Source organism: Austrofundulus limnaeus, unplaced genomic scaffold (assembly GCF_001266775.1).
Source record: "Austrofundulus limnaeus strain Quisiro unplaced genomic scaffold, Austrofundulus_limnaeus-1.0 Scaffold55, whole genome shotgun sequence".
In the NCBI taxonomy this organism is placed as follows: domain Eukaryota; kingdom Metazoa; phylum Chordata; class Actinopteri; order Cyprinodontiformes; family Rivulidae; genus Austrofundulus; species Austrofundulus limnaeus.
In genome coordinates this window covers 1,912,994-1,939,190 of record NW_013952457.1, presented here as the reverse complement: position 1 = coordinate 1,939,190, position 26,197 = coordinate 1,912,994, and the positions used below count along the sequence as shown (strand labels likewise).

General features: G+C 41.3%; 1 protein-coding gene across 2 annotated transcripts in view; it reads left to right on the top strand.

Moving 5' to 3' along the window:
• Nucleotides 1-26,197, top strand: part of LOC106518065 (low-density lipoprotein receptor-related protein 1) — a gene marked incomplete at its 3' end in the record, with an annotated part of 86,483 nt that overhangs the window by 32,637 nt on the left and 27,649 nt on the right. For both annotated transcript variants that reach the window (XM_014009161.1, XM_014009159.1), the window contains 6 exon segments: nucleotides 6,743-6,880; nucleotides 11,836-11,955; nucleotides 12,076-12,204; nucleotides 12,291-12,554; nucleotides 23,832-23,994; nucleotides 25,363-25,585. In XM_014009161.1, coding sequence (XP_013864615.1) covers nucleotides 6,743-6,880; nucleotides 11,836-11,955; nucleotides 12,076-12,204; nucleotides 12,291-12,554; nucleotides 23,832-23,994; nucleotides 25,363-25,585 — 1,037 coding nt within the window.

Below are 26,197 nucleotides of genomic sequence, written 5' to 3'. Positions count from 1 at the left end.
ATATATATATATATATCCAGTGATTGTCAAAAGCCCCAGGATCCAAATGTCTGTTTTTGTGCGGTTGTGAACATGCATATAAATGCAAGATTTCTCTAGTGGAATATTAAATAGTGACTGAGGAGGACCACAGAGACCCGACCCCCAAGACCCAAGGCAAACATAAGGGGACCAGAGCCACAGACCCTGAGAGAGACCCCAAGCACCAAGCCCCCAAGAACACCCGCGCAGCGAGAACCACCCACCCACCCCCAGAGAGGAACACAGGAGAGAACCAGGAGAGCCCCACCAGCAACCACACGCAGAACCCACAGGGCCAACAGCTATGACCATAGGCCCCGCCGGCCCCCGCCACACTGGAGCAGAACCAGGCACGGACACCGAGAACTGGATCCACAGGGTCCACCCCCACCCCGCCCCAGGCCAAGGCCCGACAGGGCCAGAGGACCCAAGCCCCACCAGGCAGCCACCAGGCCGAGCCAGCACATGCCCAAGCACCCAGCCCCAGACATTGAGAGCCACCAGTGCACCGGCGGGCAGAGGCACAACCCACCAGACGGCAGTGCGGCCAGGGGCAGAGCCCATCAGGTGAACCAGACGAGGGGGCAGCCCAAGTCCCAACCTGACAAATACCCAATCATACACAAACACAATCACACAGTCCCACCCTCATTCTCACACCCATTCATTCAAAGACAGACAAGAAGAATGCCACACCCCACTCACACTCCCGATACACACTCTATACCCCCCAGGTCTAGGACACGTACCCACCCCCACAGAGGGCAGGCCATATCCGAACCCAGGAGGCAAGCCCATTCATTCTGGGGTGTGGAAGAACAGACAGCCAAGGCCCGGCCCGGGCTGCACCAGGCCAGCTGGTCAGCCCCCTGCCACAGCGAAGTAACACCCCAGACCACCCCCCACACACCGCCAACGGCCAAGCGGACACCCCCAGCCGACCACCAGCCAGACCCCGGCAGCCACCCCAGCCAGCGGGCTAACCATGGCAACCAGGGGCCACAATCCGAGAGCCCGAACAACCCCGGGGAAGACAGACCGCCAGCCACAGCCCCTGGCACCCCTCCAGGACCCCAAATCCATCCGCAGCCCAGGACCCCACCAGACGGTCTGCCCCTAACTGAACCCCTCCAAATGGCCATCACAGAGCGGGGTAGGACAAGAAAAAAAAAGGAAGGCCCCGACATACACACCCCCCACCCCCAGATGTGCTGTTGATGCATGTTGTTCTAAAGTGCAAATAAAATTGATAAGAAGAGGGGCAGAGGCCAGCATTGTGCCAGTTTTCCCTCCACTCCAACTCCAAACCAAATAGACCCTAAGTGTCTACAAGCAACCCTTGGGGGTGGACACAGGCGCCAGCAACGAGAGTGATTCCCTCTCGTCCCTTGTCTGCCATAGAGTGCCCACCCCAAGTTCCCATATGTGAATGTCCTGAGGATGTTGTAATTTAATGTCTAAAGTGCATAGTAAAATTGGGGCTCAGGTGGGTATGGCAAACTGAGATGTAAAACGGTTGTTCTTGCAACACATCTGTGCCCCAAAACCCTATATGAGTGGAGTTGAAAGTGAAGGGGGTGAGGGTATGTGGTGGGGGATGGGGAGAAAAACACCTGAGGGAGCAAACCGCTCCCRCAGGGAGTCAGCTCCCCCACTGACCCTGTAAGGACCCCCCGCTCCCCGAGACCCACCCAGGGAGTGAGATCCCAATGCCACCTCCTCTAGACCGACCGCCAGGCCGGGAGAGCCCAAGGCCACAGACAAAACAGAGCCCACAGGAACACTAGAGAAGGGGACCACCAATCCATCCACCCCAGAGCCGTCCAGACCCCCAAGACCAGACCCCCAGTCCCACAGCCAGCCCGCGACCAACAGAGGCCACCGAACCCCAGCAAGGAAGGACCGGCGCGAGTGCCCACCCAGCCGCCGGCAGCACAAGGGAGGCACCGAGAGCGAGCTCCGCCACCACTAAGGGACCAACCAGCCACCCCAGTACAGCCCCCGGCCGCCACCAAAGGCCATCCACACATCCCCCACCCCAGAAGAAATACTACACCCACCCCAACATTCGTACAACTCTCAGAACATGTAGCACACTAGACACCCAGACTGGGTCAAACCACCCCGTCCATGGGTCACCGGCCCCGCACCCAGCCACCACCATCCCCCGGCCCACCAGTGCACCAAAGGCCCCCAGCCCAGAGCCGTGCACCGGGCACAAACCGGTGCACAGCCTGACAACCGCCCGCCAGGGCCCAAGCCACCCAGGCCCCACCAAGACCGTAGCCCAGGGGTAGTACGACCCCAAGACCCTAAGCCCCCCATGCCCCGCCCGAAGCCATCCAGCACGGCTAGACCACCGGATCGGCGACCCATGATGGCCGCTGCAGACCAGCTGAGGATCAGCACGTAGCCTCCAGAAGGTCCCCCCCAAAACCCCCAATGCCCCGCTCCGGACGAGATTAGGGTCCCCCCGCCCAGGAATCCCCAGCGACCCCGCCCCCGAGAATCCCCCCCGACTCCTCAACCCCTGATACCCTCCCACATCAGCCCCAAAGCCCCACAAGGCCCGATCCAAGGAACCCCACCATGTGATGAAGCGACTCTACCTGTTTCTGACTAAACTCTAGCGATAGCTTCAGGCTCTGGAACTCCTTATGGAGGACCTCGACCAAGGCGAGTCTGCCATCCAGACTAGTTAGCCTCAGGTCTATAGACTCTAGAATTCCGGTGATGCTTTTATCCGGAGACGCTGACGAGGAGTTCGCCGAGCACTCTGAGCAGGTACGCTTCGGAAACTATAGCTTTTTCTTATGCATAAATGTTGCATATGTAGTTATATATTTGATATTTGGATTTGTATATTTTTTGTTGTGTATAAAAAATGTTTTTGTTTTTAAATGTGTATAAAAATGTTTTTTTAAATGATATGTATAAATGAATAAACTAAATTAAACTAAATATATGCCATGCAGTATAAATCCACTTAAGTTGTTGAGATCAAACTACAAACAGCAGGCGGCCTCATTTTTCTGAATAATTAGTCTTCCTTTGGCTCAGATGAAAAGCCTGCAGTTCTGGTTGCACCCTATTTGTTTGATTAGGCGTTGTGTTGACCAGCATGTGGATGGAAGGCATGACTTATAGAAAATCTCTGCTGCAGCCTGATCCGGACCCAGGTTTAGATTTTGTCTATGCATTTTGCATTCTAAAAACAATCTCCTGTAAATTAGGTGGGAAGTCATAGTGACAGATCTAATCGCTTTGATCAAAAACTCAAACACCCTCATGGATAATTTGTCATGWAAACCTTTTGGTGGCTCCTTTGGGAGGTTTACATGTAAAATGTGAACATCGTTGTGATCAAAACAGAAAATATTAACTCAAAACAGTGGATAAATTGAAATCCCGTGTTGCCCTTTTTATTATTTAGCCCTGTGGCCTTCATTGTGACCCCCACGTGGCTGTTCTAGAGTTCAGACCAGGCTTTGCATGCATTGCTGGTTACAACACCATGGCTCAGGAAAGCAGGCTGAGCCCCGGTGGGGGTGGAGGGGGTCACAGCCGATTTGTGCGATCCAAACAATGGCCTCAGTTCTCTTGTCCCCCAATCTCCACACCTCCTCTATCCCTCTACATTTGTTCTCTCCAAATGRGAAAGAGCATGTGATCGACTGCTGTGTGGAGCAGCTTAAAGACTCCATTGGTACAGGGTTTTCGAAATCCTGCAAGGCCCCAAACTTGTTTTGGTAAATGCTTAAAGAAATGCACCAGGTTTTCTTTCTTTTGACATAATTAAGCTTAATGAATCATCAACAAGCAAAGGGAAATGCAAAGTTGAATAGTTATATATTAATACCAGTTTTTATACCCACTAACCAGACTCCTTAAAGTAAGAGTTGTAGAATGAAATAGTTTGCTTATTTGAAGTAATAATTTCTTTTGCTAAGCTCCGGTGCATCCTGTCCACTCCTACAAGAGTGAAGCCTTGTGTCCACCTCCTGCAGACCAACTATTTCTGGCTAGCCTTTCTGTCTTTTGTCACCCCCACCCTTTTCTTTTAGTTTTCCCCAGAAATGGTAATAACTTTCCACTCATTGGCTTCCCCTTTAAACGTTTACTGTAAACGGAGCAGCAGATGTTGGAGAATAAATCAAAAGGAGGAGCAAGAAAGAATGAAGGAGAGTAGTGAGGAGGAAGGACAGACCTGCAACATGTTCCACACAGAAAAAGAAATTTGAGCTGAGAGGAGCAGTTTCAACCAAAAACACTTAAAGTGCCTCCTGTTTGTTTAATATATATTTTTAGGTTTTTAGTTAATATTGTACAAACTGAACGTATTACAAATTCTGGCTTGACTAAGGTTATGATGAGCTGTTAGACTGAGTAATATTCTAATCTACAGTATGTCATAAGGCTGGAAACTTTATTCACGAAACAGTTCAGGAGTAGTAATAAGAAGCAAAGGTTCATCTGTATACCCATGTTTTTATCCTTTTTCTTTTCAGAATTTCTGTGGCTTACATGCCCCATTGAATTTGTATTATTTTTGCAGGGACTTGAAAGGCATTATATAAATTCAGGCCATTTACCAAGAAGACAACGACAGGCATTTTGGCAAACAAAAGAATATTTGGAAAAAAAAGGGGGAACGGAAACCAAAAGGAATTTCTTAATTCTGTTTGAGGAAGTGACTTTTGTGTGAGAATCGATTATATTTACAAAACCTGAAGGAAATGGCTGTATAAAACTTTTAGAAGTAGAACAGATAGAAAATCTTCATTTTTTATTCCATTTTAATTGATCTTTGAAGWAGTCATATAGCTTAGGTTGTCAGCATCACTTTGTTCATCAGGAGCTTTTGAGGAGGGTGTTGTGCAGAAAGTGGTGATATTTGTCTCTTTTTCCACAGACAGGGTCAGAATTGGAATTTCAGCTTAACAAGTCATATTACTGACTTGAGACAAAGGAGTCTAATTACAAAAACAAAGCTTTTCTGTTGCTTGTACATCAATAGCCTCAACTCTTAAAGCTTTTTGCATATTTTTTGCGATAAAATTATTACAAATCAGGCTTATGAAAATCATTCTCTTTGTTTTGTTTATTGAAGTAAAAGAGCCCTAAATAAAGCAACTATATTATGTAAATTTTCTTGTAGATTATACAGCAAAAGAAATGCCTTTTTAAAATATTTTATTACCTGCCTCTGGTGTTTGCTCAGTTCCTTCAGTCCTCACAGGTTAGAAACGCCATTGTTTAATCTTACAACTTATTGCTGAGAGCAGGGAAAAAGGCAGAACACACCATCCCCAAAAGTAACATGAAGCACTGAGTTAATATTAATATTAATAATATATTGTAGAAGCAATATTCAGAACAGTAACTTTGWATTGAATCAGTAGCGCACTGTTTATTCAACATTATGCCTGTTCTCCATCCTTCAGACGCAGCTAATATTAATGGATGTTATTGGTGTTGGTGGCACGGGGCCTCCTCTGTTCTGTCAGTGAGTTTATTTTACCATATTTATTCATTTACGGTAGAGGTAACGACTTTTCATTTTCTCCCTCTCACTCAGATCACCAGCAGTAATTGGTCCTTGGTTGACAACATAGAGCGATGAGTGTGAACACACATAAAAACAAAAGATCTTCAAAATCAAGTTGAACACTTAATGAAACACTTGTCCTGTTTTGTTTCTTTGGGTTGTTTCCTTTCTGAAAACAAAAAGGAAGAGAAATCCACAAACAGATTTGTCTGTATGTACTGAAGAATGAAGGGTGTACAGATCCTTGCTGACCAGAAGTTCTGGCTTCTTCACTCTGACAAATATGTTGTCAGCCGCACTCACTGCTGCGATTCATCTGAGTGTCTGTAAGCTGCCAGCAGACTGAGGGGGCCGACAATGTCCGAAAGAGACTGATTTTGTGGGTTTTGTGCTCTACACAGCAGTTTATTGGCTGGATGTATGGGATGAACTGGACCACTAGAAATCTGTGAATGAAGGACCTGTTAGATGTTGTTAGACGATCATGACTGGTAATCTCTTGGTAATCAGATTTAATTGACGCACTGTGTGAAATCATCATCATCATCAAATGGAAAACAGTGACATTTCTTTCATTTATTTTCTTTATTCTTTAAAATCTTGAGTTTTGTAAATCACTGCTAGTAGTCAAACATGAAAAGGGGTGTTCTCTGATACCAGTTTTTCCTCAAACTGAGTATAAGTACTTCAGTTTGTGCATTTGCTTTTACAGAGTACTTACTGAGTTAGAACCTAAACATTACACAGTGACTTTAAAAACATATTTCTTTTATTGAGAACCAGGTGGGTCTTTCTTATTGGGCTACAACCCTTCTGACTGGATCAAATCAAATATACAGCATGATGTATGTATACTGATTCAACATTTGAAATAAATAAAAATGACAAACAAGGTTTTCAGTTCAACTTGTATAAATTTCTTCAACTTGAAACTGAAACTTTTCACTTGGAATGTAAACTGTAACACATTTAATGAAGTATTGATACTAGTACCCTGGTATCAATACTGATATCAGTTCAGAGGATCAGGCCTGAAACTGACACCAGGATTAGTATTAAGATACTCCTAAATATGAGTTGAAAAATAATTTTACTGGAAATGGTGCTACTCAGTGTTTCCTGTCAGTGTGAGATGAGCTTGTTTGTTAACCACACCTGTTCATCTGTCTTCAGGTCCACACAGCACCGTGTCCCGCTGCCCACCCAACGAGTACCAGTGTGGAGGGACGGAGCTGTGCATCCACATGAGCAAACTGTGCAACGGGGTCCCAGACTGCACCAGTGGCTGGGACGAGGGAGCCCACTGCAGAGGTAACAGTACAGAGGCTTATATTATACAGTTCTTCAAATATCCAGCRTGTCTGCGAAAAAACTCTTGTGTTCTCGTCGGGCGGTGTGAAATTTCGAGCGGACTTCGTTTTTGTTGTCGCCCCTCTCTTATCGTGCGTTTCTCTCTYCTGTGATCTGCACAGTGTGGAGCCTCAGTGAACTCCCTGTTACACCTCGGTTGTTTAAATACTGGGTTGAGCTTTTTTATTAATTAATATTTTTTCTGTGTTTGAAATTTCAGCCACACCGTTTCTTTATCGTTTCCCCGCCAACCCTTGTGTTCCTTAAATATCCCCTGTGTGTTCGGGGTTGGAGCACTCATTTTAATGTTCTCTGTTAATTGGGGAAGTACTAACCCAAAAGTAGGAACTAGTTTGCAGAGGTTTGCAATATATTTTTAAAAATCTGCTGACTGAGTTGACAGCAGCCGGAACCTAAATGTGAAAAATATAAAAAGAAATGGATGAATTGTGAAAGTGTAACCCTGTTCCGCTAACAAATGTGATTTAAGGTTAACAAGCAATGGCCCAACAAAGGTTAAAGGGATGGTTCAGATTTCTTTAAGTGTTTTAAACCTTTGCTCTATTAAGGTGGCCATCTCTCGCAGCTTTTTTTCCCCCTCATCTCACTGCTGCACATTTGGTTAAAAATGGACTGCGATAAAATATTTAGTAGAAAAACTTGGAGCGAGGCATCAAACCTTGCTGCACTTTCAGGATGGCTAAAGCACTGTGCAGTATTTGTGTGTCTGTCCACCTTCTGATGGAGGCACATTCTGTTTATGTGAGGTTTCAGCAGCTCTTCAGGGGAAAACATGCTGTGCTCAAAAAGACTGACTTTTTTTTTCAGGGCTGCAATTTGCTCTGTTTGTTTACCAGGTTGTGTTTATGTGTCAGAAACTTTTTTTTAGGTGAAAGCTGAAGATAGAGCTTCTTATCTTGGTTTTGTTTGATCCAAAGTAAACGCTCTGCGTCATGGAAGGTCGTTTACATTGTCGCCCATGTTGGTTTTGTAAATCCTTTCCTGGGTTCGCTCACTGCTCAGACTTGTTTTGGAAAATTCCCGGCATGTCTGTAATTTGAACTGTGGTCGTCCCAGCAGGCCTCTGGAGCGCAGCTTGTGTACTCTTCTTGAACTGTATAGAAATTGGTGGGGCAGTGGTTATATGGTGCAACTCCACAAATTGACATTCTCATAAAGAGCACAAAACAAGTCATGGATAATGGCTAAAAAAATTCACCGACAGATGAAATCAGCTGATTCGTGCTGTTTTTTATTATTATTATTATTATTATTATTATTATTTCCTCCTTTGGCTCACACAGGTTAAGGGAATGTTTTCGGTCAGTATTGGAAGGCATAGCATGTACACGTAGAGAAGAGTGGAGATTTTTTTTATCTTGGCACCTTAAAGAGGAGACTTTTTGATCCCAGTGGTGTTTTATTTGTTTGAAGAGTCTGCCGGTACATCTGGGGAAAGTGAATCACTAGTGGCTGGTAGAGCTCGGGCTGCTTTGACACAACCCTGTGTGTGTTTGASGATGACTCACCGTGTCTTGATTTGGACTTCACAGGATGTGCGGCCCACTTTTGAAACTTTGTTGATTCCATTATGATGTTGGCCAGCTGATGGGAAGGTGTTAGCAGAGTACATCCTTTTCTACTGACGTGTAACATTTTAGATGAAGACCTCGACAGCAATACTCTGAATAGTTTCAATTATTAATTTTCCCACTAATATCTCTGTCTGAACAAGAAGCAAACAATTCTACTAAAACACAGAGATGCCCATGCTGCACCAGTAGATGACACTGACATTAACATCACATCAAAACATTAAGGAATCAACATGCATTACTTGGGGAATATGTCATAGGGTTTAAAGTACCTGAGTAAAATCTCCATTTAGGTGCACTTTCACTGGCTACATTTGCTACGGTCAACAAAAAACAAACAAACAAACAAAAAAAACCCTTTTGCTGTAGCCCAGGTTGTGGTCTTGATTCGTGGATTCAAACTCAGACACCCTCTCCAGTGGGAAAGACTGCGATGAAGTTAGTTTTGGGTTGTATATTGGGTATGTTTCCAGGACTTCAGCCAGGTTTTCGTCCGGTCTAACCCAGTGCAGACCATCTGATTTCAGCTGCCCTTGAGCTGCTTGCTTCACCTTCACACACCGTGGTTAGCTTAGAGATCACCAATAAATTATCGAAGGAGCAACAAAAATCAATAGCTTTTAGATGATGTGACCCAGTGACACAAAACTATTGTTAAATTGTTCTACTGAACTGATCGTATGAGGCACGCATTTTAACCTGATTTTAGGGCTTTTTTGTGCAAATTGATTTTTTTCCAATAACTTTTGTTTGGTCCTACAACCCAAGTGTCATGTTTGAAGAGCTGATGAAATCAAGCACCAGTTCCTGATTAAACTCTTGTTAACATGTTCTAATGTTAACTTGCTCATATAACAATAATTTACCCTGAGGTTTTCATACATTTGGTGTTGTGATTATTTCTGCTTTATTATTAAAATGTTTAAATATTCAGCACTGAGACATTTTTCTTCTTACTTCACCACAAGCTATTTGTTGTAGATGGAACAGTAAAAATGAAACAGTAATTGTTAAAAACTCTTGTTAAATGATACACAAATATTTGGACAAAGAATAACTCAACACTCTTTAACATAATAATAAAAAATACATAATAAAAAAATCACAGATTGTCCTCAAAACCTGCAGAATTTGGCCTCCCAGCCTTGTTCTAAATGCCAGGAGAATTTGTTACTGATGTTCAGTATCAATGTTTTTCAGTGGGAGTACCCCCAGACCTCACTTGACTGATCGCTTTGCACCTTTGACACTTGTATAGAGCTTCACCCTATAGATCAGGGGTCTGCAACCTGCGGCTCTGGGGCCACATGTGGCTCTTTGGTCCCTCTACAGTGCCTCTTTGAAAATGTGACCAAACACAACAGAATATTGTTTTTTGTTTTTATACCCACAACAGAAATCAATTTGTAAGCAAATACCTGATCGATATTACCAATGCAAAAAGTAAAACATGTTAGCTTATGCTAGCCTGTTTACTTAAATAATCCAACTTTTATATTTCTCTCAAATCCATAAGAATTACCTTTTAAAGAATATTAAAAACTACATAATAAGAATTAGAAAAAAATAAGCCTGAATAATTCAGTTGTACTATTTTTTATGAAATTAGGTATAAACTATATAAAGTATTTTTCTTGTTTACATGAATATTAAAGATAATAATAAATAATAAAATTCACAATATATTTTTTAGTTTTATAATGTCACCTCCACTGGCCGTAAAAGTTCCAGAAAAGGCCTTGAAAAGGCCCACAGACCACCAGTTGATAATCACAGTTGTAGCTTGTTTTGCGGCTCTGGACACATTTTATTACTGCGTCAGTAGCAGAAATGGCTCTTTTGATTGTAAAGGTTGCAGACCCCTGCTATAAGATGGTCAACTCCCTACTTTCTCTAAATAACTCCTACTCCTAAAACTGACATCTGTGTTTATTGTCCATYCATCCATCCATTTTCTGTACACGCTTCTTCCTTTTCAGGGTTGCKTGGGTCACTGGTGCCCATATCCAGCAGTCACAGTGCGAGGGGCGGGGTACACCCTGGACAGGTCGCAAGTCCATCACAGGGACACACATAGAGACAAACGAGACAAACAACCATTCACTCTCTCACTCACACCTAGGGACAATTTAGAGTTATCAGTTAACCTAACAGTCATGTTTTTGGTCTGTGGGAGGAAGCCGGAGTACCCAGAGAGAACCCACGCATGCACGGAGAGAACATGCAAACTCTACMCAGAAAGGTCCCTGGACCAGGATTTGAACCGGTGACCTTCTTGCTGAGAGGCATCAGCTCTACCAACTGAGCCACCGTGCCGCCTGTGTTTATTGTTTAAAAATAATAATCAGCAATACTTTCATTTTGCAAAGGGTATTTCTTTAGTTTCTCACTCCAGCTTTTCCACCGTTTTACCCATCAATTGTTCACTTGTAGCTCAAAGAGATAAAACACACATAATAGTTTTTTCATTAAGCCTTTTTTTTGTTTTTGTTTTGTTTTCAAGGACACATCAAGACACAGTTCCTTCAAAGATGATGCAAATCAGATCTTTTGTCAGTTTCATTGTTTAGCAGCTGATATCTGAGACAACTCTGATTTGTTATGCCTTCACGTTGGAGACAGCCGTGGCGTCATGTTATCCATCAAAGTCATTTTAATAAGAGCTATATCGTTTTAAAGCCTTGAGGAAATTAAAATGATAAAAAAAATCAGTGTGTCAAGGATGAGCTGATTAGATTTTAGTTGTTTAATGTCAAAGTCTCTGTGGTCTCAAGGAATCACACTTTAGTTAAATGTGACAGAGTGATGTTTAATCTGTGACAAGTCAATAATTTGAACCGTTGTTCAAGAGCAAAAGTAGAGAACAAAATTGTGTTGAAAAACATAATAAATCTAGGGATCCACATTTTTTTCACTTCCCATCTGATTCCTAAATTTAGATATTGGCTGATACTGATACCATTCTGATTTTTATAATTGTAACAGTAGAGCATGTAGTCCATTCACTAGTTGATGGAAGATGATTTACTTTTGTACATCATGTACCTAAACATGTTGCCTGGCTCTAAACAGAAGGTGTACAGCAGCAGGTTGAGCAGCAGCTGTGTCTGAGGCCTGCAGGCAGCTGGATCTTATGTGACGCTTAGCGAGATGAATGAAAGCTGCATGATTACAATCTAATGAATTGTTACATAAATATAACTCGTTCTTCTGCCCTTTGAATCGTTTGCTGCAGGGCTTTCAGCATAAAAAATGGAATAGTTTAGAAATGGGGAAACAATCATTCTTTAAATCTCTACCTGTCGTTTTTCCCCCTTTTAGAATATCGGTCCAACTGCTCCATCAAAGGCTGTCAGGAGAACTGTACCGTCACTCCACTGGGGCCTGTCTGTTATTGCAGGAATGGTTACGAGATCAGTTCTGATGGGAGGACGTGTAAAGGTGAGTTGGTTGCAATACTGGCTACCCTGCATCCTTCAACGATACCTGCGGTTCATTCAGTGAGCGTTTGTGTTTCATTTCTTATTTGAAACTTATGTTTACCTGGTAATACCTGTACAGACTTTGATGAGTGCAGTGTGTATGGGACCTGCAGTCAGACCTGCACCAACACTGAAGGCTCCTACTCCTGTTCCTGTGTGGAAGGCTATCTGCCGCAGCCAGACAACCGCTCCTGCAAAGCTAAAAATGGTTTGTATGTCCACCTGCTTGTCGGATACTTTTAAAGCTAGCTCATTCATATTACCCTTTGTTTCTCTCTGTGTTTGCGTTTCTAGTGCCAGTGGGCCGTCTGCCCGTTCTGCTTATAGCCAATTCCCAGAACATCCAAGCCACCTCCCTGAGTGGCACCACTGTCCACAGCCTGCTGTCCACCAGCACCAAGCAAACGACGGCCATGGACTTCATTTATACCAAGGAAACTGTCTGCTGGATTCACGTGGGAGACTCCCCGTCATCCACACACCTCAAATGTGCCTTGATCCCCAATCTGAAGAGCTTCACGGAAGAAAAGATCATCAACATCACCTTCAGCTTGCACCGTGAGTACATCAAAGTTCAGCATGACTTCAACAAACCACGCTGACAGGGTTTTAATTCGCAAGTCTCAGGTTGCAGAACTTAGAGAGCAAATTTCTTTCCAGATGAATAGATCTTTGAAAGTCTCCCCAAAAAGGTGGAGGCAAAGGGTATGCTGCGAAATGTGTCTTTTAAAGTTGACTCAAAATAAGAACTGAATGGAATCTAAAACTAATCTGAGCATCACCTCCTGTTGAACAGACATCCTGAACCTCTGTACGCTCGATGGCTGCGAGTCATAAATATTATGACAACTCATTAAAACCAGCTGTGCTTTTCCATGTCCTTAAGTTTTCTCCCCAAAGCACACTGGAAAGTCTTTTCTCCTGTAAGAATGAAACCAAGAAAAAAAAGCTCTCAAAGGCTAGGATAGAAAGAGGACGTGTGCACTGACTCGTTTCTGACTTTAAATAGCTCACAGGTCAAAAAACCTCCACTGTGATTTCTTTACTGTAGAATATTTTACTTTAACTGTATGTAGCTTTGTGTTTTACCTCTCTTCCTCCAGTTCACTGTGAATTTGATCATCTTCCTTGTTTGCATCAAGATCCTTGTTGTCTTCCTCCACAGCTCGAGAATTTATCTGACAAACGTTGCCTTTATTGTACCCGACAGATGAAGTCCTTCAGGACAAAAGCTGTAGCAWGCGACYGTTTAGTGCAATGACTTATGGTACGGAGCCCGTGAGGGGACATGGAGGATTTTTTTTCTTTTGCGTTCCCTCGCAAAAGTCGTTTAACACTGCTGTGCCTGCTGGTTTATTTACAAACTCACATGTTCACCATCAGCGAGTTAGCCACCTACTTTAATTCAGCTTCGAAATGAATGTATCACACAGCCACGCATGGAAGTACGATATTTTAACACAGTGCAGCCACGCAACATCAATGTCAATTTTACGAACTTGTGGCGACACATCCTGTTTTGGTAAATGGATATTTCAAAATAAAAGTCTGATTTCATTCAGTTAATACAAAACAAACTTTTGCGTGGGAACGCAAAACAATATTGCAAGGGATTGCAAACGTTTGCGAGGTAACGCAAAAGAAAAAAATCCCTCATGTCCCGTGGTGGGCTCCGTATTTGTTATTTATGGTTTAGTGGTTTAATGCGTTCATCTAATTTTCCTCCTACATCACAGGACCTGCAGTGTGATTATTGCGCATACGTACATTGCGATGCTTAAACGATATATTGTGGAGCTCTAACCTACCTTCTCTTTCCACCTCCGACCCTTTATCACTCTTGCTTTTAGCCAAACTGAATCCTTTTGGTCAGTTTGTGTTTCTGTTAATTAATTAAACTTTATTACAGACTCGAGGTCCACAAAACAACAAGAAAAAGAGATCAACCATACAGTAAAATCCAAGGAAAAAAACTAAAACAAACCGGTTTAAAAGACAGTGCATCCAGACTATGAAAATAAAATGTCAGAAACAGTCATTTCTTTTTGGAGATGTGTCAGTGTTTGATGTTTGGTGAAATTGGTGGACAGCAAACACAAATCCAGGAGCAAAAGATTTGACATCACTGTCAAATGATGAAACAGAGGAAACCAAATAAAAGCCTGCGACAACTACATGATGATATACTGCCGTTATCGAGCTGGGTTTTACACTGAGGAGTGAATGAAGGGCTTTCTGGTGGTGGAAGGTGGGATTCGTCTTAAAGCGTGCGGCGATCAGACAGTGAGACGGCAGCTGACAGCAGCAGAGAAAGGAACAAAAGAATCAGATGGAAGCGAAATGATTTGCCGACAGATTGTTGGATTGCTTTGGCAGGCAAAGAGGAAGGTCTCCCTCAGCTGATGTAGTTACAGTGGAAAATGAGAAAGAGATTGTGTACTTGGCTGAACTTGGTGAAAGCTTCATTTCCCATTTTTATACATTATTTACAAAGTACATTTTGGGGCGAATTACAGATCCGTATTTTAAATCAGACATATTGTTTTAAAACAGTGTCACTCTCACACTGCATGTTGCTGCCATAATTGTGTTGCCTTATGGCTCACATAGCTAATTTTTTCACAATCACAAGGACTTGCATTTGGATGACAGCTCCAAGCATGAAACACCCAAAAGATCAGCTGCTACAATTTCTGAGCTATTAATGCTATATTAACTACACTGACAATAGAATTTATTCTGTTACTTCTGTGGCAATATGAATAAAATCAAACTTCCTCACCGGATTTTTGAGAAGGGGTTATCTGCGGAATCAAAGTGAGCGTGTCACAAGAGTGGGCGTGTCACAAGAGTGGGCGTGTCAAATGCATAAACACTGTGGGCTACGAGGCCTACATGACGGTATTCTTAGACCCTACTTGATCTCTTTAAAGCCTGACCCTGACCCCAACACTAAGGTTAACCAGGAGAAATGTGACCCAAGTAGGGTTCTCCAGAAAAAGTGGTGCCGTACAGTAACGCCCCTTTTGTTCTTGTCCAGTCAGGTGTGTCCCTTTAACAAAGTCCGTCAAATCAGGTGTGTCCCTTTAACAAAGTCCGTCAAATCAGGTGTGTCCCTTTAACAAAGTCCGTCAAATCAGGTGTGTCGCTTTAGAATCGCCTTTCCTTGTGACACGCACACTCGTCCGCAGAGACCCCTACTTGGGGTTTTTAGTTGCAGCAGGACGACAACTTGACATCAGCTGAAATAAAGCTGCAGCTAGAGAGGCAGCAGAATAACAACTGTGTAAGGAGCTGGCAAATATTTAAAAATGCACACCAAACAAAAAAATTTGGACTCATGAGGATAAAACTGTCTATACCGAAGGGAGGCAAGTGGGTGGCCCACCAATATTTTTAGCAGCGGCCATTGCCCCTTATGAGCGCCCCTGGTTAAACCAACACCTATATAGTAAGTTAATTTGCCCAAGTAAATGAAGCAGAAATGCCAAAATTGTTTTGTGCAGTGTGTGGAAATTATAATATAATTGTTTGGAATAAATTTCTTTGTTTCTCAGGGGGTTGCTATTTGAGTGTAGCTGCCAGGCAGCCAGTAAGAAATTGGGTTACATTATTATGTTGACAAGAAATCGAAGACATGTCGAGGCACAAACAAGCTGCAGAGTTTTCTATGCTAAACAATTCCCTTGTTGTGAACTTAAGGCTTTAACAAAAAAGCAATGCAACWCAGTTTTTCAAACATAGCTTGTTTGAAAAACCATGATTATAGTCATGATTGTTCCTCTTGTTTGTGTTCTTTTGGGTGTTCCTTTAGATTTCGTACGAATACTTTGACCGATCTGCTTGGTCTGCATGCGGCTTGTCTCTCTTCGTACATCCTTTCCATTGGACTGAGAAATGCGGCAACATGACAGAAATCACTAAGTGTAAACAGGTGCAATGAAAAGTCCAAAGGATGGCAGTCAGGCAGCTCTGCTTTCCACATGCCTGCACAAAAACAGGGGAGCTGTCATTTGCAGGAATGCTCTGTTTCTTTTAAACCAGATAATAACCGGCGAGCTCCGATCGAGGGAAGTGTTTATTCCACCAAATTAAAAGCAAGATGGAACTCGATCCGTCTCTGTTTGCGTCTCGCAAATGCTTCGTCTGGTATTAGTTTTTAAATCCTCAATCAGACAGATTTGTCTCAAAAAGAAAAGAAAGGGAGCCACATAAATARAGCTGAAATATAGTGAGTGTAATAAAAGTCACAAATTATTGCTGTTTGTTGTAATCTTTCGTGGCGTACAAGTGAAATATTGAGTTAAGGTCTAGAAGAATAATAGCAGCTTCATCTGGTTATACACACACACAAGTTGGTTTTTCTATCCTTGTGGGGTCTTTGCATTGACTTCCATTCATTTTCCAGTCATTTCTGTAGCCTAACCCTGACCGTTTACTCTAAACCTTACACATACTTACACCCTAGCACATACCTAACCCTAAATCTATACTAAACTCAATTCATACCTGGGTCTTAAACCTAACCCCCCCACCCAAAATCAGCATCCGTACTAGGACCAGGCTATGGTCCCCGTGAAGAGCATTGGGTCCACATAAAGCTATGCTTTTCTGGGAAATGGTCCCCATGATGTAGCAAAAATGTGTCCACACACACATACACACTGTWGCTTTGGTATGCAGCCTTACTGATAGGCACATTTGTGCACCCAYACAGAAGGACAGGATGTGCATGACAGATGAAGAAGGATTTGTGCTCTGCAGCTGAAGTAAGGAAGCAATCAAAGGCCACTGCACTTCCTGTATCTAAGTGACCTTATTGCTTTTTTCCTCGTGTCAATATGTCCTTGTTTGCATTAAAACTAAAAGCACAACAGATCTCGTTTGAGGGTATTTTGATTGTCAAACTATACCAATTTCTAGAATAATGTTATTATTTTTCAGATTTAGCTGGGTAAATCCAGAATGCTTTTCTGCATCTATTTACAACGTTTTTCTCATCTATTCCGTTCGGTAATGTGAAGTGACTCCCCAGACAGCAGAGCTGGTCCTTCCTGGACTCGAGGCTCAGTGTGACAGAATAAGAGGAGCAGRTTTGTGCTTACAGTCAACCAAAAGCAGGGGTGAACACAGAGGAACCTCTGCACGTGTGGTTTGAGTATGCCACAGATGACTTGTCCAGATGTTTGCCCCCCCACCACCCCACCCCATCCTCTGTTTTTCCCTCAGCACTCCCAAATTTCAGCCCATATTTGACAGTGTTTACCAGTGGCTGTTGCTAATTATACCAGTCTGCTCAAAACACTTGAAAACATGCAGTACCAACATTCAAGTCAATGGTTTGTTTTGTCCCTAGACATGCTGCAGAACTCCTTTTTCCCACTCTGATCTAGTTACTGTTTTGTAAATGTACCAAGTAAAAACAAATTATTCACTAAAAAYATGATTTTTTTGAATTATTTATCTCATGTCTGAAACATTCCATTAAGTGAAGCCAGCCTTCTTAAAAGGTCCAGCAGTGTTTGATAAGCTGTTGCTGCTGCTGCTGAAATTAAAATATGCTTTTTCTTTGTTTTTGGTGTCGCTGAAGCCAGGACGCATAAAGAATTAACTCCAATAACAATCTGACAAAAGGCAAAGGCAGGATAGACAATAAGCAATAAATCTTAATTCAGCTGATAACAACACACTTTAACTGTAACAAATACAACATTTTTAAAGATAATTATACTGATACTATGCTTTACACCACTGGTACTGTGGTATAAACCATACTCTGGTCAAAAATACATAATTTTATTGTCTGTTCTTTTTGGTCTCCTCTGCAACTGTCTAGTGACCCTTTAAAATTAGTTTAAAACCCCTCTGTGGGTCCCAAACTCCCAGGYTGAGGATTACTTCTCTGTGGGGGAGAACATTATCCTGTAGCATGAACTTTGAGCCACATACACAATGAGCTGCACAACACAGGAATAATATGTATGTATATAAATAAGAAAACACAAAGCCTACACTGACTTGTTAAAGGTTCAAAACATTTGCTTATTATTGCAATCTGTTGTTCATTAATTATTTTCACATTTAAAAGTCCACATTCTGTCCATATATTATTCATTTAACCTAACTAATAAAAAAATAGGACATTAATAAATGTATTTATCATACATGACTTAAAACTGACTAAAAAGGTGCAGTTTGAAGCATTTGGTTGTTTCACCTACCCTTATTTGATTACTCTTTTGGTCTTGAACTTTAAAACTACGTATACACTATTGAGAGAGCAGGAAACACCATTCAATCAATGGTTCAACCAACCAACCAACCAACCAACCAACCAACCAGCTGACAACCAACAAACAAACCAACCAACCAACCAACCAACCAACCAACCAACCAACCAACCAACCAACCAACCAACCAATAAACCAACCAGTCGACTAACAAACCGACCAGTTGACCAAAGTACCAACCAACCAGCTTTTCAAGATCAAGGCAACCCAAAGTGCTTAATATAGACAAAACAAAATGTAAAATAAACACTAGAAGTGGAGGAAAATATATGATGTTAAAATAAGTTAATAAGAGATAAAATAAGCTAAAACCTAATAAAAAGCAATGAAATAAAATTCAAAAACAGCATTAAATAAATATATATGAAAGCAGAGAGAGTGACAGACTGTTSAACCAAAACTGGGAGCTGGGTCCAGATAAAATGAGCAAGCACAGTTGTCAGTTTATAGTTATTCTATATCTCAGTTTAACAAGAAGATATAAACAAATTGATCAAAAAATAAAGACTTCACACTTTTTATATATGGATTTTTTAAAATAATATTTTTAATCTATAAAGAGTTTATTATAGTATACCAATATAGTAACATTTCATTTTCTGACTAAAATATAGTAACATTTTTTCATTTCATCATTAAAAATAATCACAAATAAACTCAAAGTTGTTGCTGCAATCGCAAAAATTTAAATACCCAAACTGAGAGCTTCATTAATGCTTTACTGGAACCCAGGAARTTACGCCAAAACAAGTTTACATGAACCTAAAAGTAAATTTTGTAGCTCAGTGAAACACACACGAAGGCTGATCCCAGACCTGCTCGCCCYGCACAGCTAAACTCTGCTGCTCAGGACACTTCGGCATCAAATCTCCTTAAGAGGTTCTGGGATGTTAAACGCCGAGTCAGTCAGCACATTTTTCAAAATCTTCTTTCCTTACAACCTTTAGGTCAGCTTTAAGCCTCCATCTCTTTGCCTGCTTTTCCATATTTCAGCCTTCAGTCCATTTTGCAGTCCTAGAACCACAGTGAAAGAAAGTATTTTAGTGTAAGTTTTTTTTTGTCCCCTAAAGCAGCTGGTTCTGCTTTTTAAAATGAAGCTGTGATGGTTTATTTTATTTATTTATTTATTTTTATGTAACATAGTCTGTGATCAACAGAGCTGCAGTTAATGAATCCAGACTGTTTACTACCTCTGGGGACCAGACAGAGAGGAGGGATGAAGCACAGGAGAAGAGAGCGAGAAAAATGGGAGGAGTTTATCCCCCTCATTCCCCTAAAAAAAAAAAAAAAAAAAAAAAAAAAAAACAACTTTGCTGGAGCCAGTTTTGTTAAGAAGAAGTTACAGGAAATAGAAAGCAGAGTGGATCTGAGAGTAAGGAATGTGTTTTTTCTTCTAATATTGCACATTTGCCTCTTTTCCCCCCTCTTTTTGTTTTTCCACTGCCTAATCAGTGAATCTGTGTTGTTGAGCGCCTGGAATCATTTAAACAGAGAAATCTGTGTTAAAAATTGAGAACACCTTTGGGACTCCGGGCTCAGATTCTTATAAACCTCAGAAATGCTGCAGCACGTTGGCCAAGTTTCCTTGTGGAAATAAGAGGGTTTTCTTCTCTCCTTTTTGTGCTTTTTTTTCCTCTTTACTATTTTCTTAATCATGTTGCAGTGTTTTTTTCCCGACTCTGGAAGGCCAAGGTGGACGATAATGCGTTTGTGTGTTTATGTGTTGGTCTGTTAGTAAAATATCTCATGAACTGTTGRAAAAGATTTAATGAAACTTGCAGAAAGTAGTTGTTGGATACACATCTACAACTTCTTAACTTTTTGGAAACTGCCACAAACACCTGACCTTAAGAAACACAAAATGCCTATACATCAGTCAGTTTTACAGCTCTGGACGTAAGATTTGATGTGGTAGTAGCTGAGACTGAGCCCCAACACAAGGTTCTTTTAAATTAAATTTAACCATTAGCTGTTGGAGTTTGTTCTATTYGTTTGTTAGCAAAATATCTCAATAACCASTGCACTGATTTCGATTAAACTTTCAGAAAATAATAAGTACATCTGTAACTGATGAACTTTTGAAATCAACAACATTAACGATGGCTGTCATAGCAAATTGACCTTATAAAACACAAAAATTACAAATATTCAGTTCATTTTTACAGATATTGAACTCAAATTTGGTGTGGTAGCAAGTGAGAGTTATTCTCAACCCACACTCATTGCATGAGATTTTTACTAAAAACCTTAGCATAAACACTTCTAGTCAAACTTGTCTGTTAGTAAATATCTCATGACTTACTGCATGAATTTTATTTAACCTTTCAGAAAGTAATCATTGGATGCACATGTTCAACTTTTGAATTCAACCCAATTCAAGATGGCCACCACAGCTAATCAATCTTAGCAAAGACAAATGTCTCTATAACTCCGTCAGTTTTACAGATATTGAGCTAAAGTTTAATGTGGTAGTAGCTGAGAGTCATTAAAAACACATCCTCTGAGCGTGACATGGTATTGCATGGGACKTTATCTGTAAGGGTTTATCAAAATGTCTACAACTACATCACAGGCGGCAAGCGATATGCGTTTCTTCAAAAACTGCTGTTTTCTTTTTTCCCCCTGCAGTTTCAGTCAGACCTAAAATATTTGAAAATATTCCATTTCCTTCCCACTTAAACTTGTCCAGTTCTTCAAGAAGAAAATGTTTCAGTTTTTTTTTGCACCGCAGAGGTTCTCCTTAAGATTTACACTCAGTTTTATTGGTTCTTAACTGTTGAACAGTTTTATTCAGACTCGTTTGCTGATTGAGTTTCTTTCCTGGGAAGAGAAACTCACTCTCTCGGATCCCCAGTAAATCAGCACAGCAACCTGTTCACCCTGGAAAACAAACCACAGCGTCGGACCACCACCCTCCGCTCAGAGCTTTGAAAAAGCAAAGTATCTCCTGCAGCTCGACTGTAACCTCTGCGGAAAGTTGAGCTTGCAGCAGCTGTGAAAATAAGAGTCTTGTGGCTTGTGAAGCCCTCCTCTCCACATTTTTCTTACCCTTTCCCTCAAGGTCATGCTCTGTGCAGATGTAATTTTTCTTAATCCCCAATGCCAAGATTAAATGTATTACAAATGCATGAAGAAGAAATCATATCACTGACCAGAGTGAAAACTGAACAAATAATACATTCACGATTCACTGAAATGAATCTATTTTGTTGCATTTTGTGTATGTAGAGGTCCTATGTCATTTACAGCATCTGTGTTGTTTTTGTTTTTATTATTTTAAGTGATAAGATAAAACAACACCAACTGACGAAATTTCCAGTAAATTATTTGTTTTCCTCAGCAGTCAGATTAACGACAAAAATAGTAATAATCTACGGAAACACAGAAATTCATTTGAATGAGGAATTTTTTTTGATGAAAACCTAAACCACCAAATGCTTTCCTCTGTTTTTTTAGGAACCTTTTGAAGTAGGAAAAGAAAAAAGAAATCTGGTAATGATGATACATAACTTAGACCCTCCACAGAGGTTTCTGGTGCACAAAAGAAGATCTAAAACATTTGCAGAGATACAAACATCTCTGAGGGCTAACAGATCACACAAGATCATTGTTTAAAACTTAGGAACACACTCTGGATGTTTAACTACCTCACATCTTCACCTGCTTCTTTTTGGTTTGAACWTTCTTACAACATTGTTAGATTTAGTTCTTTTGTACTTTCTAAAAATGTTGACCCATGCTGGCAAAATGAGTAATTTATTAAATATTGAGTTTTACATCTCAAAAGCTTCAAAACAATATGCAGTTGATTGTTGGAGTGGTTGTTAAAATTGGTGATTTATCATCTGGCAATAAGTTTATTTTATTTATGAAAGAACTATGTMATTGAGACACAGAAACTTCCAGCCAGACAGCTTGCCAGCCATTATCTTCCACTTGTTCCAGMGTGGGGTCTTGGGGGGTAACATCCTGAGTAGAGAAGCCCAGATATCTTTTTTCCACACCTGCCTCTTCCATTTCTTCCAAGAGGACCCTTAGGCATTCCCCAGCCAGATGAGAGACAGTGTCTCCAACATTTCCTGTGTCTCTTCCCAGTTGGACACTCCTGGAAAACCTCACTGGGGAGGTGTCCAGAGGGCATCCTTACCAGATGTCAACTGGCTGGCTCGTAACATGGAGGAGYAGCTCTACTTTGAGTTTCTCCCAGATAACTGAACCTCTCATCTTCTGTCTAAGGGAGATCCAAGATACCCTGCAGAGAAAGATCATTTCGACCACCTGTTTCCAAAATCTCGTTCTTTCAAGCATAGCCCAGAGTTTGTGACCGTAGGTGAGGTTAGGAACTAGACCAACAGGTAAACATAGATCTTTTGCCTTGTACTTCAGCTCCCTTTTCACCACAATGGACCAACCCAATCTGCAATACTGCAGGAGCGGCACTGATCKGTCTGTTGATCTTATGTATTGTTCCCTCACTCGTGAACAAAACCCTGACATACTTAAACTCTTCCACGTGAAGCAGCACATCATTCCCAATGCCCCCAGAAAAGCACATTTTAAAGAAAAACGATAAGGTTTACAAGACAACAGACTGTTTCTGATGACATACATTTTAGAAAACTTTGATTTGAAGGTAGATTAGGGAGAGTAGATGCCCTTTTAGATGGAGCTTTGGTATCTCCGTGGTCAGTGCCATGGTCTTGAAATCCCGAAGCTGCAAGTTTGAACTCTGGTTCCATCAGGAAGGGTGTGAAACAAATTTTTCATATGAGTTTGCTCGCTGTGACAAATATTTTAGAAGGTAGTTGCCAAAAACAAAACAAAACAAAACAAAACAGCATGCTTTTTCATTTACCAGGATCTGTAGATGGTGTCTTTATGGACTCCTTTTTATGCAAGATCTCAACTGCAGCAAAAATCGATAATTGCCCTTTTTTGCACTGCAGCCTGTGCACGTTCCGACTCATTTTACCAACACGGGCCACAATTAGAGGAAGGAAAGAACGAACCGCAGAGAGTTTTGTTAAAGACTCTCTCCATCCCTTTCACACCATTTTATCTTCACTTAGACATCCCTCTACCTTCCACTCCYATTTTCTTCCCATTTAAAAACATTTTAATAGACTTTGCTGTTTTACGCAGAGTTTTGTTATGCATTTACTGTTCCATAAAGTCTGAGGGGGGTGCCATGTGCACATATCGAGGTATTTTGATTTTCTGGGGTTGGGGAATCTTTTTTTTTCTTAGAGCAGATTTTTAGAAAAATAAACCACTTTAGACTTTTAACCGCCACTATGACAACTCAGCACTTATAGAGAGCTCCCAGTTGGTGTTAACATCTAGTTCAATCACTCAATCCTAAATAGTATTACACATTTATTCATTTTCGGTTTGATCTTTTTTACTATTCTTTCGAAGTGTAGTAACACCTCTCCAAGCTTGATGGTCTTCACAGTGCCTCGTTCCAAATCCTAAAGGCATTACCTCACTCTGCGTCCTCCTGTGTCTCCTTTCATCCTCCTCCCCTCCTCACCTCTCCTTCCAGATGTGGAGCAGATGGCCATCGACTGGCTGACAGGGAACTTCTACTTCGTGGACGATGTGGACGACCGGATCTTTGTGTGCGACAAGGATGGCCAGACATGTGTCACCCTCCTGGACCAGGAGCTGTACAACCCTAAAGGCATCGCTCTGGACCCCACCATGGGGTTCGTTTCATCTCGTCACTGCTTCACACAAACAGACAAACTAAAGTTAAAATCTGTTCTCTGATTTTCACATGCAGGGAAGTTGTTCATGCAAAATTAGTCCCATAAAGATGACCAGACTTCTGTTATTTGTCATGGTTAACTTTTAAACAAATAAAAAAGGAGGGCGGAGGCTAAGTGGAGGCTTGGAAGTTGGAGTAATTGAGCACAGATGTTCGCTCTGCTTTGTAACAGTCAGACTATGTAGGTTTTAAAGGGTAAAATTATGTTTTTGTTTCAGTTTTTTTACATATAACCACTCTCTCCAACAACATTCCTGCAGCTTTGTGTATATCTGAGCAGATTTGTCGGGCTGGGTGAAGTGGATGTAAGTGTTAAAGAATTTGTTTGTTTGGGGGAAGAAAAAAATGTGTGTGCCTGCACTGATGAAGGAGTGTGAGTTTGTATGTGTATGTTGCGCTTGTGTGATTGTATCCCACGTAGCTTTCACAGCTGGCGTTTGTTCTTTCAGGAACAGGATCAGGTGGATTCGTTGCAGCTGCTTTTTCTCCCTTCTTTTTTTGATGTGCAGTGAAATTAAAGGGGAGAAAAATAAGAATCGCACAAATACAAAAGCACTTTGTTTTTGTTTGTCTCTCTGTGCTGGGAAATTACAGCAAACCTGAAACCTGCACAAAAACTCAAGCAGAACTCCAGATAATTTCTTTGAATCTTTGTCTAGTTAGTGGTTTGTTTATTCTTGTCTAAATTAAAGGCTTTTATGAGGTTTAGTTTACAAAAACAATCTCAGAATTCATTTGGAAATAGTTTAAAGTTAGACAAATCATTCCAAAAATATGTTGTTTGCAAAAACATTTTTAGGGTTTTTGAGTATGAATTGTTACATGCTGTATGTTCTACTTGATACAAGAATCATTTCTTTCTTTAAATTTTGGAAACGTACAAAAGGTTTTAAAAGTTGTATTGGGAGAAATGCTGAGTTTAAGCGAGTGATTGTCAACTAATGGGCCCTGGGACTTTTCTGGATCACAAATTCATTATTTTCGGTCTGCAAAATTGATAATAAACTACTACAATCTAATACAGCTATAGCCTAGCTCAGAAAAACATGATGTTCGCATTATTTTAGCCAATCAGATTGTTTGCTTACAGCTCTTGAGGTTTGAAAATGGTCTTAGTTGTGCCACATTGTGGGCGTGGCTAATTTTCTTTGAAGGAAAAGGGAAACGTTAGAGAATTTAAGGTCCTGAGTTATTTTTCTATTTTCAGTGTTGGCTAAATGAAGACAGATAACTAGAACAAACTTCTCAGTTCAGTTCATCTGTTAACCATCTGTCCTCACTCGGCTCTGCTCCTCTCTTCCTTTAGGAAAGTATTCTTCACAGACTACGGTCAGATCCCTAAAGTAGAGCGCTGTGACATGGACGGCCAGAACCGAACCAAACTTGTCGACAGCAAGATTGTGTTTCCACATGGCATCACCCTGGACCTCGTCAGCCGCCTGGTGTACTGGGCTGACGCCTACCTGGACTACATCGAGGTGGTGGACTACGAAGGCAAGAACCGGCACACCGTCATCCAAGGCCTGCTGGTGAGAGAAGATATGTGTGCTGGTCTGAATGAGCTAAAAAGATCCAGAGTGGTCCTTTAGAGTTCCTCATACACCTATAATGCCTCTTATGTTACCCTTGTGTCCTCCTGTGCTGTATTCTTGGTCAGTGAGCTATGGGCGCTGAGAGAATGGTGGACATTTGTGTTTTCATTAAATGGGCTAATAAATGGTGTCCAATACTGAGGCTGTTAATGTAGCAGTGTCGGTGATGCACTGAGCCTCTTAAACCTGTTACCAAAGCTTTTAGTGTGATCTGTAGGGAAGTAACAGCTTTCTTTTTTCTACAGAGCCAAAGGGCATTCACACACACAAGTGTGTATTTCTATCCTTATTAGGACCCTGTATTGATTTCTATTTCTTTTTCATTTCTACAGCCTAAGCCCGAATCTTACTCTAACTCTAATGCCCCTCAATTCATGCCTTAGTCCTTAACTTAATGCCTAACAAAAAAATAAATAAATAAAAATAAAAATAAAAACCTGTCTTTGGTCCCAATAAGAACTACTGGTCCTGACAAGGTAGGTGTTTATACCAGAAATAGTCCTAAAAAGAACAAAAAACAGGTGTATATACAGTATACACACACACACA